We start from the raw sequence: 14,589 nt of genomic DNA on the forward strand, positions 1-14,589 counted from the left end.
GCGGCCAGCGCCGGCGACGACAAGCGCGGCGGCGCCCTGGGCCTCCTGGCCGAGGAGCTCAGCGGCCTCCACCGCAGCAAGGGAGGATTCACCTTCCGCTTCGGCAGGTGAGCGCCCGGCTGCGGCGTCGCCACCGGCCTCGCCGCGCTCGGCTTGGACCAAGGGGAGGGATTGGGGGGGGTCATGGGAGGGGGGTCGCTATGCTTGCTCTGCTTGCCCCGTGTACCCAGGCGGCACAATCGCGGGATGTGGGAGTCTCAAAAAGCACCTGGCACAGCCTACACAGCCAACCCTACTCGCAGCTTGGAGCTCCCAAGCTTGGGGAGCTCGCAGCTTGGGAGCAGGGAGGCGGCAGTCGCAGCCCTCGTACGCTGCTTGGTGCCCAGCTCCTCTGCAGGCGCCTCCGCTGCTGGCCAAGGTGCAGATCCGCCCCAAAGGAGCGAGCCCCAAGCTCCAGCACATACTGTGAGGAGCAGCCCCTGCTCTCTGGCAACTTCCCCTTCTCTTTGCAGGTTAATTCTGCCAGTGCCCACCGCTCTGTTTGCTCTGGCACCTGCCACTGCAGGCAGAGACGTCAGCAAGCAGAGGTCTAACTACGTGGCTTGCAGGCACTACGGGCAAGCCGGACACCTAATGACTGCTAATATTTCATTGCAGGCACAAAAATGAAGCAGGGCAATCATTCACCAGCGCTAAATTGCACCCTCAGAGTCAAAGACCGTGTCCAGACTTGGCTGGAGGAAAAGAAATAAGTCCAAATGAGGATGTGGGAGGTGTGGGGCGATACCCGAGCCGGGCAGCGCGAGCGCTGCCGCGAGCGAGCGGCTCCCACGGGTCTCCAGCAGCAGGGACGGCCCTGGAGCAGGATCCCGGGATAACGGCGCCGGGAGGGATTCCTGGCGGCCAGGATGGACTCCGGAGTGGCAGCAGCAAAACCAGGAGCCCGTTTTGGCCCGGGCAGACGCAGAGCTGGCGCGGGGGAGGACGTGCAGCCAGCAGGGACCTCTCCACATAAACCCACCCCGCGGCACCGGGAGCCTTTCCAAGGGACCAGCCTGGAGCCATTCCCACCCGCGTCCTCGGCTAATCCCAACGTCGTGGCAGCGGGATGGGGGGGACGCAGGCGCAGCGAGCGGGGCTGGGGATTTCTATCGATGTTTCTATGGCAACATTCCTTTTTCCTCCCTTTCCTTGGAGCATTCGCATCATCAATAAATACGCAGCGGTCAATTCCAGCATGAGCGGCGAGGGGAGGGAGCCGCGGAGCAGAGGGAGGCGAGCGGGAGCAGGAAATCCACAGCTCTGCGGCCCTATCCACATATCCCGGAGCCGGGAACAGTGGAAGCGGCTGTGTCGGAGGAGAGTGGCCCCAATTGTTGTGGGGGTCCCGAGCGTGGAGGCTGGAGCCGGGAGGGAAGGGAGGTCAAGGGAAGGCAGGGGAGCTGCCTGGAGCGCGGGGCTGCATCCCCAGTGCAGAGCCCGGTGCACACAGGGCCTGGGGTCCCATCGTGCGGCTGCAGCACCCAAGTCCCTGCTATGGGGACGACACCTCTACCTCAGCCGCCAGCTCTGGCCCCATTACACCCATTACATAGAATGGTTGAGGTTGGAAGGGACCTCTGGAAACCATCTAGTCCAACCTCCTGCTCCTGCAGGGACACCCAGAGCGCGGGACACCCAGGTTTGGAAGATCTCCAGAGAAGGAGCCTCCACAGCCTCCCTGCACAGCCTGTGCCAGGGCTCGGGCACCCTCACCACAAAGAAGTTCTCCCTCACATGCAGATGGAACCTCCTGTGCTTCAGCTCGTACCCACTACCCCTTGCCCTGTCACTGGCCACCACGGAGAAGAGCCACTGTCACCTTGGCCGGGGCAGGGCCAGGGCACGTGGCAGAGCCATCCGCTCCAGGACACCAGCCAAAGGAGCCCCCATCCCGCTCCTGGGACACGGCTCCATTTCTAAGGAACCAAACTTCCTTCAAAGGAAGGACAAAGAGCCCCGGGACAGGGTGAAGCAGGCGGCACAGCCACCAGCGCGGGTCGGGCTCCCCGCATGGCAGGAGGGACCGGGGGCAGCCGCCCGCTTTGCGGTTCCTCCCAGGCCTCTCCAAAGGGGACAGGGAGCTCAGGGCGCTCCCTGCTCCCCTCCATCCCAGTGGGATTAGTGTCAAAGCAGGGAACAGGCTGTCACTTCATGGCAGCTCATTCCCTGGCGCGGGGAAGCGCTCCCGCAAGGCTGGCAGTGCTGTGCCACACACAGCCGCCTGGGGTTTCACCCTTTTTCTCCCTTTCTTTTTTTGGTTTCACCCTTTTTCTTTCTTTCTTTGCTTTCAGCCTTTTTTTCTTTCCTTCTTTCTTTTTTGCCTTTGTCCTTTTTTTTTTTTTAGAAAAGAGAGTGAAAAAAACACCGACCACATTTTACATCTCGTGACAAGTGACTTCTCAGCAAAGCTGCATCTGAGGGGCGGGATGACATTAAAGGAAAACTTAAGAGCCAACGTTGTAATTTCCAAGACACACGCACACAAAAACCAAACCGAAAACACAAACACAGCTATTTTTTTCCCCCAGAGCACTCTCACTTTCAAGCTCAATAGCCTTGAAAATTGGAGCAATCAAACTGTTAAACGCATTGATCTGTTAAATCAACTCCAACAATACTTGGCTAAATGTAGCCTTTAATCCCTCTTGCCCTTCCAACACTGCGGATCCAGGGGCTCTCCCCAGCCGGGTCACCCCAGCTCTGCCTTCCTGTGACACTATTCCCTAAGGAAGCGGATGGGAAAACCGTGCGGGGCGGCTGTATCCAGGGACAGCTTAAGCTTCTCCATCTTTCCCCAGCCCACAGTCATTAATCACATTCAAGTCTCGGCACTAGACATGTAAATCAAGAGCAGCCTGGACTTTGATTTTTGCCAGGGGTCACTGTCACAGAACAGCCGCCAACCCTTCGCCGCTGCGCGTGCGTTCACCACCAGCTTTAGGTAGAGCGGCCAGGGACTTGCTAAACGCAGGCCATTAATTAAATTTATAATTGCCAGCAGCATCCTCGTGCTCTTCTTCTCATCCTGCTTATGCTAATTGCGAAGCAGCGCGATGCAATCGCAGCCACAGCATGAGGAGCCTTCGGAGGAGCCTTCGGAGGAGCCTCCTTCTGCTGCTCCATGAGGAATCTCCTCCCTGCACCAAAACTGGGTGTCCCACCAGGGACTTGAGGAGCAGATGACAGATGAGGTGACCTGGGTCCTAACCTCGCTTGTCACCAAGCGACTATGTGACCTGAGGCCACTGCTCTTGCTTTGATCTGCTGTTGCTTTATCTCCGTTTTTACTGTTTAGCATTTTTATTATTCAAGGCAGAACCTACCTCATTTTAGATCGCTTTACACCAGTACGAAGTATCCCACTGCTGTCCCCTCCATTAAGATTTGCTGGGAAGGCCCATGTTAGTATGAAAACAGCAACTAAAGACAGACTTCTGGAGACATTACCTCATTTTTTTTTTGGATAGAAAAGCTGCAAAGCGAGGGCACGGCGGCCACACGGCTTGTCAGCATCGCGTCCCCGCCGCGCTGCGAGGGAGCCGGGAGGGAGCAGCCACGAGGAGAGAAGCTCACAGGTCATTTCACAGCAGAGAAGGGAAAAAAACCCAAGCAGCTGAAACAGAGAACATAAAATGAATTAATAGCAGCGTTTAGAAGGAAAGCTTAACGTTAAATCCATGATTTAAACCTCAGTCGGGACAACAAGGTCTTTGCGTCAAAGCAGGTGACAACACAGGCCTTTTTTTGGGGTTATTTCTTTGCTTTCTGGAGTTTTCAAAGCTAGGTCAAAAGCATCGTGCAATTTGGTGTCGCGTGTTTGCGAGCTGCCCGCGGTCCCGGGAGGCCCCGGGATCCGCTGGAACAGGGAATGCCTCTTTTGGATCGCAGCGCCCGGGGAGATGTAACGGGCTTTGCAAAGCCTTGTTAACAGACAGACACAAGTTTTCCTCAACATTGATTTATTTTTAAATATGCTACACAGGAGAGACTGGAATAAAAAAAAAATCAAAAAAAGAAAAAAAAAGGAGAAGAAAAACACAGAGAAAGAGGAGGAAGAATTGAAAGTCATGTACAGAAACAATCTGTACTGGACCAAAATAAAGGGGAAACAACCCCCTTAAGTATCACAGAGCTGAAGGACAGAGCTATTTACACACTGTATAAAAGACAAGTCTAAAAAAGTGTGTAATAACAAGATACAAATGTATAATATAGTGGCACAATATGTTATCAAAGTAAAAACAGTACCTCCAAGGAAAGAGACAGTCCAAGGAATATTTTTTTCTTACATTTTTAAAGGCAGCCTGTGGCAGAAGTGTGTATTTTCTTTTAGACATCTGTCATGTGTTAAGTCACGGCTGTTGGTGAGGGGAAAAGTGGCGTGAGCACACAAAAAAAAGTGAACTACTGTAAATCATATACAAAAACAAACAGTTCCAGAGAGCAAATAATACAATACAATTGAAGGCAATTAGTGTTTAAGATACAAGAGGGGTCACGAGAGTTACAGGGAGCACAGGACATTGAAAAAATGTTTTCTCTTCTCTTGTTTGGAACTGTTAAGAGGAGTTAAATTGCACTGTTAATAGCCCTAAACCTTGTCCTTTCGCTATTACGGCGAGTCACAGTTAGTTCCCAGTTGTGCTGTGTTAGTTGGGAAGGCTGCAGGAAAGGCAGCCCGGGCGGGCGCCCTGCGGCCGGCGTTTTGCGGCAGTGCCCTTGGAGAGGCACCCAGAGAAGCCCCCTCGGTCTTCACAGATCCTTGTTTGCTGCTGGGTGGCACCAGGCGCTGCTGGGTTCGCCCTCCAAGTACTGGCAGTTGGAGCTCTTCAATGGGGTGTAGCATTGGCACAGAAAGGGGGTGTCGCGGGATGCTGCTGCAGAGCCAAAGGCAGCTCGGATGCAGCTCTTACCTCTCTGCTCATTGCTCCTCTGGAGCTCGTAGAAGAGAAGCTGGCTGGAAATTCAAGCAGACAAACGGCTGCTCTTGCCCATCCATGAAGTGCAAGCGCAGCTGAAACGGCTGCTCGAGGCACAGCAGAGGTTTGAGCTCATCCTAAATTATCTTCCCCTGTTGCAACTTTTCTGCCCCTCATTCCTGGCTCAGCACCAGTCTAACTGCTCCCGGACGCGCTCTGCAGCCCTCCAGCCCAGGCAATACTCGATCCCACACGGAATGACAGCAGCATCTTTCCTCTTTGGACCTCTCCTGGCCATTACCGCTACCAAGAGAGACCCACAAACAGGCTGTGGTGTCACTGCATCAGTGGGTGCTGTCTGCCAAGCTGCGAGCCCCGAGCAACTCGTCAGGGACCCACACCACTATGGAACTGCTGAAAACACAGCTACGGAGGGCAGCAAGTGGAATCACAGGAAGAATTTGAGTAAACATCAGTTGTAGTGTTCTGGCATTCAAAAGTTACACTAAAAATCCCCTCCCCACCGCCCCTCCCCACCTCCCAAGCTCAGTTGCATTAAGGTCAAGTCAATGTCCAACGCAGGCCAGGCTTATGTGCTGCAAATGCCCCAAGGAAAGCGCTGGGTATATTGCTATTGAAACACACATCCTTGTGCACAGTGGGGCAGAGAGGGAATGAAAACGCAGTAGGAAGTCCCCCAGAGAAGGACAGCATCTCAGTGTCCACCAGTCTCGCTTCAGTCTTAATGGCCTGTCGGGAACAATAAAATATTAATAAGAAGGCATGGCGTGACATCAGCATTTAGACTTGTAGTCCACAAGGCAAGAACTCCACAGATAAAGACGATTCTGAGTAAATGAGTCACAGGGAGCCTGGGTTAAGAGGCTGGGAAGGGCCTCTTGAACACAGCCCTGCTCTTTGGAGCTGGGGCATCCATTAACAGTCCGTGTCTTTCGCACATCCCCAACCCAAAGGTCCCAGTCCTTCGTCAGTCCACGCATGCTGTTATTCTCTCCGCACTCGGCTTTGGCCCATTGTGATTCTTTTTTTTTTTTTTTTTTTTTGCTGTTGTTGTTTTCCACCCGGCTTCTGCTACCTCTGAACAATGTCACTGATTTCTTTCACAGAACTGAGAAGTTTGCTAAAGTCCTGGGTGGCTGCAGGGCCGCTGCCGGCCGTGGCGGGGCAGATCTGAAGCTCCCGCAGGTTGTTCTCCAGCTTATTGATGGCCTCACGGAAGGCAAACTTGTTCCTCATCTGCTGAATGGAGTCCACGTAGCTCACGCAGAAGGTGTAGAGGTTCTTGCCCGCCTCCAGCACGGCGCTGTGGCTCGCCATCTGCTCCGAGTTCTTGCTGATGGCGACGCGCAGAGCCTCGGTGCTCTCCAGGACCACCCCTTTAGTGATGGTGCCGCTGGCAATCCTTTCCGGGGGCTGCCGGGTCTTCCGCAGCGAGACCCTCGTGGATATGAGAGGGATGAAGGCCGTGGATGATGGCTGATCCCCACTTGGGGCAGAGGGGACGGATGAGGAGGTGGCAGTCGGGGCTGCTGTGCTCAGCAGGAGCTTGGTAGAGGCCTGGGGCTTTGGTACCGAGGGGATCCCCAGCTTTTTCCCGCCTTCCCCCGGCTGGTTTGGCTTGACGGCGTCACTGCTCGCAGCGTCTGCAACCTGAGTCAACTGTTTGGGTTTCAGGCCGGTCCCCACATCCGCCGCTGCTTCGTGGCTGGGACTGTGGGAGACTTTTCCGGGCTTGCCAATGGAGGACGACGAGAGGGGAAGCGGAGGGGCTGGTTTCAGCTTCGATAACTTCCCCTTGTCCTTCCCCGCTGACTCCGAGCTCTGCTTGAGCCTCCTCATCCGCGGCTCCTCGGCAGAAGCCTTGTTGGCACCTGCAAACCCAGCAGCGTTGGGTTTGGCAGCAGAACCTTGGTCCATCGTCACAGCGGTACCTAAGGCACTGGATTTGACTCCATCATCCTTGTGGAGCACACTGGAGGAAGGAGGGCCGGCTGGCTGCCTACGGCCAAGTTTCGGTGTCAGAGTGGGAGGGCTGGAGCCGGGACTGGACTCTGCATCTTTGAACACCTCATCAGTGGCCTCTTCATTCTTCTTCAGCAGCCGGGGAGGGGGGGTCACCGTTCCCCGGAGGGCAGCATCAGTCTTGGCCTCGTTCGCCCGCTTCCGAGGCAGCGCTGGCTTCTCGCTTTTGTGCCCGCCGAAGGTGGAGGAGTCAAACTGGCGCCCCGTGGACTGCAGATCCCGAGGCAGCGTCACGGACTTCCACTCAGTGTCCTTCGCCCCGTGGGGCACGCAGGAGGCCGAGCAGGAGCGCAAGAAACGCTTGCTCGCGTTGGAACCACTCTCCTCGTCGCCGGCCGCTCCGCGGCTGCTGCTCATCGTGCTGGATTTCTTGCGTAAATGTGGAGATAAAAACCCAGAGTTGCCGGCGACGACCCCGTTGGTGACGCCAGCCCCGTTGCTCGGGCTCTGAAATTTGGAGGGGTCGGTTGCGTCTGTGGGAGGCGCAATGAGAGCCCCGTTGCCAGCGTCCCTGCCCTCCTCGTCCCCTCCGGCCTTGCGGTCCGCGTGGCCGTCCATCTCTCTGAAGGAACTGCTCCTTTTGGGGGGAGTTGGGGCCGTCTTCTTCTTCTTCTTGATAAGGGCACTGAAGAGGTTGGGTTTTTTATCTTTCGGAAGCAACCTCTCATCTTCATTCAAATTGCTTTCCATGGCCACCCTTTCCTTCCGCGGAAGCAAGGGAGAAATGGCAGGTTCATGGTCCAGAGGGTCTGCAAGGAAACAGAAAAGCATCTACTGAGCTTCGCCTCAAGAGACAGAACAATCTGGTTTCCTCCAGCACCAAACCACTGCAGCATCACCAAAGAGGTGCAGGTGCTGTAAACACAGAGGCAACTTCAGACCAGGAGCAAAGCAAGCGCAGGGGGCACTGAAGCCTGCACTGAACATTTCATCTCGCTTTCATTCCTTTCTTAAGTGGCCCATACAGGACCTGGTTGCAGCCTACTCTCCCGCTCGGTTTCTGATTTAGACAGCAATGTACAAAGACAAATGTTTATGTTTTTCCACCAACACACACAGACACTTATCTAAACTTGACAGCATGAAGCAGATAAATATTAAGAGGCCTTTTCTTTAATCCTTGTGCCGTTTCTGTCTCTGGAAGAGCTGAACCTCCCCAGTTAATAAGGCTTCTCTGTAACCCACCTCCATCCCCTGGCTTCTTGCTCATTTAGATTCTGAGGCTCAAAACCTCCTTTACTGATGTCATCCTGGCAGGGAATGGAAATAACTTTCTCACAAGCAGCAATCAAGACCCCCCTGTGACAGCTGAGCACTCCTGGTGGCTTCACTGCGAAGAAAGCCAGCCTCGTGTAAGGGAGGAAAGGGAGGAACTGCCTCCGTCGGCTCCACAAGGAGAAGTGGGGTGACCCCTTCTCCACTTACAAGCCGTATTTAAAAATGAATAGAGGTTTATAATAAATTCATACCGAGTCCTGAAGGTCCCTGGATTTGACTGACAGGAGGTCTCATTCCCAGGTCAGGCACTCAGATGGCTCTCTAATTCAAGAGAGGAATGCCTCCAGGGCAGCATATACATTTACAGCTCGAGTAGGCAGTAAGGAGAGAGATGGAGCAGTCAGAGAGGGAAAGCAGGTCGCTTCTTAGTCACGTACCAGGGAATGTCACGTTAAGTGGGGGACTCCGCTTGAGGAGGGGCACCTCGAGGAGAACTAGTTGGGTACTTTGGGACACGATTCTGTGTTCAAACTGTTCATACATGTCAACTAAAGTCGAGGGGCACAACAAAAGAGCTCCCAGAGCACTTGGGCCATGGCCTTTAACGAGTCTAGAAAGAGCAGAGCTATGGAGATGCAGAGAAAACCCACAGCTTTCACGGAGGATCTGCTTCCAGCCATAGGACTTGCTATGGAAACACTGACAATTAAAGGGGAAACTGTAATAAAACTCTAATGGGAGATATTTCCTTTGGTAATAAAGAGTGAGATAATTCTCGGCGTAATGTTAAAATCATATTATTCCTATGCACTTGAATTTCACAAAGCCCCTAAGTATTTCAAATGAAGTTATTTTACTTCAAAGCTCATAATACTAGGCAATTACATTTCCTATATATGGCAGGCCAGATTTACTACTGGTCTTTAGCTGTGCTGTATTAATTGGGTTATAACAAATAAATACAGGCAGACCATGCTCATTTTTCCTGACTTTTTCCTCAGGAATACAAACCTTGCTGCATTTCCATTAGAAAATTAAGTTGCTGTTTATAAATCAGCAAGTTTCCAAACCCTTCTATACATAACGCTCCTTTCTAAGTCACCCATACTAATACTTTCTTTTTCCAGCACTTTATATTTCTGCCTTTTTTTGCCATTTCTGTCCAGCAGCACTTTTGCTTCTGAAATACACAGTACTAAGTGGCTTTGCCACTACGCAGAAGACAGCAGTAACGAGTGGCCAACGAAGGCACCTTTAACAGGAGCTGGAAGCAAGCCTGCAAAATTGTATTTTGTTTTATACTGTGATTTTTCAAATGAATTGGATACAAACATACCCTCTGAATTCACTGTTCAGCCCTGCCTTTCATTCTGAGCTAATGAAAGCCAAGTGCTTTAAGAAATTGTTTCAGACTTGAATTTCACAGGGGATCCTGTAAAAACCTCTGTGTCCCTTGCTGTAATTGTATTTGGTACCTGAAAAAAAGTGATGCTCCTCAGTGCTGCAAGCACAAACCTCGTATGACGGCACAGTGAAGAAAGAAACCCTCCCTTCTGGGGCTTGCTAAACCCGAGCAATCGTCCTGCTTTAAATTATGCAGCGTGGTGCTGTAAAGAAGCCTGAACACAGCAGATTACGCAGTGCTCAGCTGCCGTGGGAGATCCCACTGATCCCCTACCAGGGAAGGGAATACGATCAGCAAGCTCTGTGCTCAGGCTCGGGTCTACAGGGAACTGCAGGCAACAGCCATTAAGTTTAAAGAACTTCTAGGGCTCTTCTAAGCAATGGGACATATAGCATCAATGTTGCAGGCAGCTAAGGACTTGCACTCCTGGCTGCTCTTGGTTCCCATCTGGTCCCAAGATTAACAACCTATCTTTCTGGGGGCGGGGGAAAGAGAGGAAAAAAAAGAGGAAAAAAAGAGGAAAAAAAAAGGAAAAAGAGAGAAAAGAAAAGAGAAAAAAAGAGAGGGAAAAGAAAAAGAAAAGATAAAAAGAGTTTTCAAGCCAGGAAAGCAAACTCAGCAATTTGTTGCCTGCAAACAGAATACTTATCCAGAAAGTCACCTGTCATTAGCCACAGCCTTTTCTAGGTGATGACCTACAGCTGGCCATATATTTTCTTTTCCTCTGTATCTCCTGAAGGAATAATGACTTTAAAGAAAACTTACCACATTCCCCCTGGCCACGAGCATGGGTGATCTCCAAGCTCTCATTGGCATCTTTGCTTTCAGCAGCTCTCCTTGATGTTCGTGTCTTGGTTGGTAACTCCGGGGCTTGCAGAAAGTTACTCACTACACTCCTAGTGCACTTCTTTCCCCATTCCTCCTCCACCTCTCCAGTGTACAGAAAAAAAAAAAAAAAAAAGAATTAGACTATTAGACTAAAAACTATTGAGTTGCTCCAAGTTAATAGCGCAAAAGAAAAGCAAATAGCACACAGGTTCCTGAAGGCTTTCAGCCCTTTAAAATCAGGTATATGTATATGCAGGAAAAGGCCACATGTAAATGCTTCTGTCTGCAATCTGCACAGTTTATACCACGTAATAAAATGTGGTATAATGAAGTGAGTTTCACTGAAAAGTGGCCTGGGAAGTAGATAGCTCCTGCCTAAAAGGAGCTGCAGAGGATAGAGTGCAGGAATTCCTTGTCCCACTCCCATAATTGGCAAAGCAGGAACCAGACCTACCATCCGATATGCTGGATTCCTGAAACATCGTTTCAAAGGCCTGGTGGATCTCAGCAAACGAGGGCCTGTCTGAAGGGCTCCACTGCCAGCCTGAAAGAAAACCAGGAACGCTCAAAGCCTCCAGGCAGCCTTACAGGCGTCCAGTTGGCTACACCAGGAGGAACGAGCTACCACTGTCCCCTTTTTATAAAATGGGTGGGATAAAACAGCAACACAGAAACCCGATCTGAAGGGTGCCGGGTATCTACAACCACCACTGAGCCGAGGTAACTGTAGGTGCTGAGCACCTCTGGGAAGGAAAAAAAACAATCACACTGTAAGTCACATATTAAAGGGCTGCAGTGGAAGAGCAATCCTCAATCCCTTAAGCAGCCTAATGAAGCTCCTCCTCCATCCTTCGAGCATAAGCTCTTCTTTAATTTGTCATAAAGGAAAACACCGAGCTGAAAACCAAATCTCTCCCACAGGCCTATGCCCTCCCCTAGAAAGAGGAGCTGGTTCCACAGCGGTTTCATCCTCCCAGCAAGGTGGTTTTAACCGAGCACTTCCAGGGAAGATGCGATGCTGGGTGGAACTGCAGAGGGTTCCTTGTGCCTTGCTGCAGGAACCCGATCCAAGCACTTTTATTGCATCTCTGCAGGGCTCAAAGCAGCATTTACAGGGCTGGACCACACTTACACGCTCTCATGAGCTCGTAGACTTTCTCGGGACATCCTTCGGGGCGCTCCATGCGGTAGTCTTTCTCCAGCAGCTCGTAGACCTGCGACAGGTCGATGCCCGGGTACGGGGACATGCCGTATGTCGCGATTTCCCACAGCAGCACGCCGAAGGCTGCAGCAAAGAAATCAATAAGCTTTGGTTTCACCTTAATTTTGCGAGGATGTTTAGTGGGAACAGTCAGTAAACAGGGCTGAGCACTTAAACCAGCTCTAGGTGGCTCCGATCCCAGGCTCAACAGCAGCTTAAATGTTAAAGCAGCGTAACGAGCCTCTTCGTCAGCACACGCGAGTCTCCTGCGATATGACAGGGTAGAATTAGACTAATTTTCAATGTATCAGTTGTCTCAAACCTGAACGCCCCAAGATCCTTCAAGTCCTATTAAAGGCACAATTAAGAGACTTCACAGTGGATTAGCTGGAACTGTTTCCCCGCTGCACTGCGGTCTCCCTGTCAAGTTGACAGCTCCTCTCTCATCTCCAGCCTCTCCCCTGACGTCTCGCCTGCTGCAGCGTTTTTGGGGTGTCCTCTTTAAGCTGCAGCGTGATCTAGAGGGGACACCCAGGACCATGAGTGGCTGGAACAAGGCAAGGACGGGGTGAGATGTTCTGAGAGGGGGAAAGCCCTATAGAAGGCGCAGGGGGCAATTCAGAAAGGTCCTTGATGCCAGTTGGGGGTTCGGACCCCCAAGCTTGACTGGTCACAGCTCAACCCCGAGGCCGGACAACCGAGTTGGGCTCACAGACAAGACCTGGCGCCAGCTCAACAATCTGCAATAATTAGTTCAGTCACCGTATTCTGCTCCTAACCTGAAGAGAAAGCGATTACAACTCTGCCTAAGTAAGGAAATCACATCGCATTACATGGTGACACCACCAAGGGCGATTTATATTAGACATTTCTATGCACGAGCGTTTGATTTCTGTCTTGAGGCAGCGAGGTGAAAGCATCTAAACTCTGGCACTAGCAGCAGCAGAGGCTCCCGGGGACAGCCCAATCGCTCCCATCCCATCCCATCCCTAAGGCTCCTGCCCCAGCTCCAGGTGAGCGAGATCGGGCTAACCCTAAAGACATCCAGTCTTCCTTCTTGACCTTGTCTCCTTAAGTGCTTTACTGCTCAAACAGGGATCCCTGCAGCCACCATGGGACTACGGCAGAACCCTGGGGGACCCTGAGGGTGCTCCTCAGTCTCCAGCACCATCACACGCCAGCAGAAAGCATAAAAATAAACACTTTGGTCAGCGATCATAACGTGCCCCTCAGCGAGCTGATTTGGGTCTTCCTTCCCCATGACCCTCCTTATTTCTATCACCCTCCTAGCAATTCCTCCAACTAAACCCCTTTCTGTCTATTTTTCCCAGAAACTCCCCCAAAAGCTTCATTGCTGCTTCACTTGCGTCCCATGTTTTCTACACAGAAGAGCATCAGGATAACATTTTCCAAGGGCCTTTGGGACCAAGTCCCATGAACCTCTATCTTCTGCCACTGGGCACTTTTGAAAATGTGACCAGCAGCTATGACAGAGATATAAAGCCAAAGAAAGGCTGATAAAAAAAGAACGAGACATTTTTTGTGGTCAGATTCGATAGAATTTAGCTCCACTTAGCTAAGCCCAGCCTTATCACCAGCACCTCAGGGCTCTTCAATAACCATTTGTCATCAACTTTTCTCGCTGCTTCTGCTCATCTCATTCTAAAGATTATTCTTTTAAAATGCAGAAAGACGAGCTTGGAGCTATCACTAGACAGATATACATAATTTTTTTAAAGCATAAAATGAACCAGATCCTCACTTTCCTCCTGAAAGCAGTTAGAAAGTTACTGGCTGTATAACAGTGTATTGCTTCCCAGCTCTGTGCCAGAACCCTATCAAGTCAGTATTGGTGCCCTCCGGCCCCATTTCATACATTTCTATAAACACGACAACGTGCTTTATTTTCATACTTGCCAGCGATCACACGTATACAGTCTGGTCTGCAGTTACGCATATGGAGCCTCCCAGTCTATTTAAAAAGCTCAACATCCTCAGCTTTCCACTCCAGACTGACTTAGCTGAGTTTAATTTCCAGCCTCGGACAAGCCTGCAGCGCGGTCCAAACCAGGAACCACGCTCTCCCAAAATGCCTCACAAAAGTCCTTCTTTCCCAGGCCTGGACTAATGCACACATGCAGATGCTCACCCCAGACGTCGGATTTAATGGAGAACTTGTTGTAGGCCAGGCTTTCCGGGGCAGTCCACTTGATGGGGAATTTTGCTCCGGCGTGGGCAGTGTACGTGTCACCCGTCATGAGCCTGCTCAGGCCAAAATCTGCCACCTTCACCAAGTGGTTCTCTCCTACAAGGCAGTTTCTGGCAGCAAGATCCCTACAGACAAGAACAAAAAATAAGCCATAGAAAAACAAGCCAATAACAAAATAAGTCAATAACCCCCCAAAATTAACCTGGGCCCGTGTGTCATGGCTTTTTTTGATCAGGGTTTACACAAAAATTATGTAGTTATGCGCATATATGTAAGAGGGAAAGTTATTTTCCATTTTCTAAGACTGTCATCCAAACTATTTTTTTCTTTTTTAAGTTTGAAACGAAAGCTTCAAGAAGCCCCCTCACTTTCAATAAAAGCTGCCACCCTCAGGATAAAAATAATATAAAGAAATGTCAGTGCTGAAGTTATCAATAGCCAAGGATGAGCACTGAATAATCAAGTCTCAAGCTTCTCTCTCTCTCCCCACCTAATCCCTCAGTCACCTTCAACAACAAAAACACCCCTTGCCCTTGCTGCCCAGAGCTCCTCTTTGTGCAGTCCCTGCTCAGCCAGCCTGTTTCACCTCCAGCTATCCTCCTCTTCCTCCTCCCTGGCATTGTATATCTATGATACAACTTTTTCAGGAGGGAGGAAAAAGGAGGGAGGAAAAAGGAGGGAGGAAAAAGGAGGGAGGAAAAAGGAGGGAGGAAAAAGGAGGGAG

The 14,589-nt window shown here is 51.2% G+C and overlaps 1 protein-coding gene across 2 annotated transcripts in view; it reads right to left on the minus strand.

The window, feature by feature from the left end:
- Window positions 1-6,004: 6,004 nt before the first annotated feature.
- Window positions 6,005-14,589, minus strand: part of ABL1 (ABL proto-oncogene 1, non-receptor tyrosine kinase) — a 65,627-nt gene continuing 57,042 nt past the window's right edge. For both annotated transcript variants that reach the window (XM_026049280.1, XM_026049281.1), the window contains exons 7-11: window positions 13,806-13,990; window positions 11,588-11,740; window positions 10,910-10,999; window positions 10,393-10,557; window positions 6,005-7,753 (exon numbers count right to left, since the gene is read on the minus strand). In XM_026049280.1, the coding sequence (XP_025905065.1) occupies window positions 6,054-7,753; window positions 10,393-10,557; window positions 10,910-10,999; window positions 11,588-11,740; window positions 13,806-13,990 (2,293 nt within the window). In that variant the 3' untranslated portion in view covers window positions 6,005-6,053. The remainder of the gene's footprint in view (window positions 7,754-10,392; window positions 10,558-10,909; window positions 11,000-11,587; window positions 11,741-13,805; window positions 13,991-14,589) is intronic.

Source organism: Nothoprocta perdicaria, unplaced genomic scaffold (assembly GCF_003342845.1).
Source record: "Nothoprocta perdicaria isolate Ctin4 unplaced genomic scaffold, notPer1 scaffold_6, whole genome shotgun sequence".
In the NCBI taxonomy this organism is placed as follows: Eukaryota; Metazoa; Chordata; class Aves; order Tinamiformes; family Tinamidae; genus Nothoprocta; species Nothoprocta perdicaria.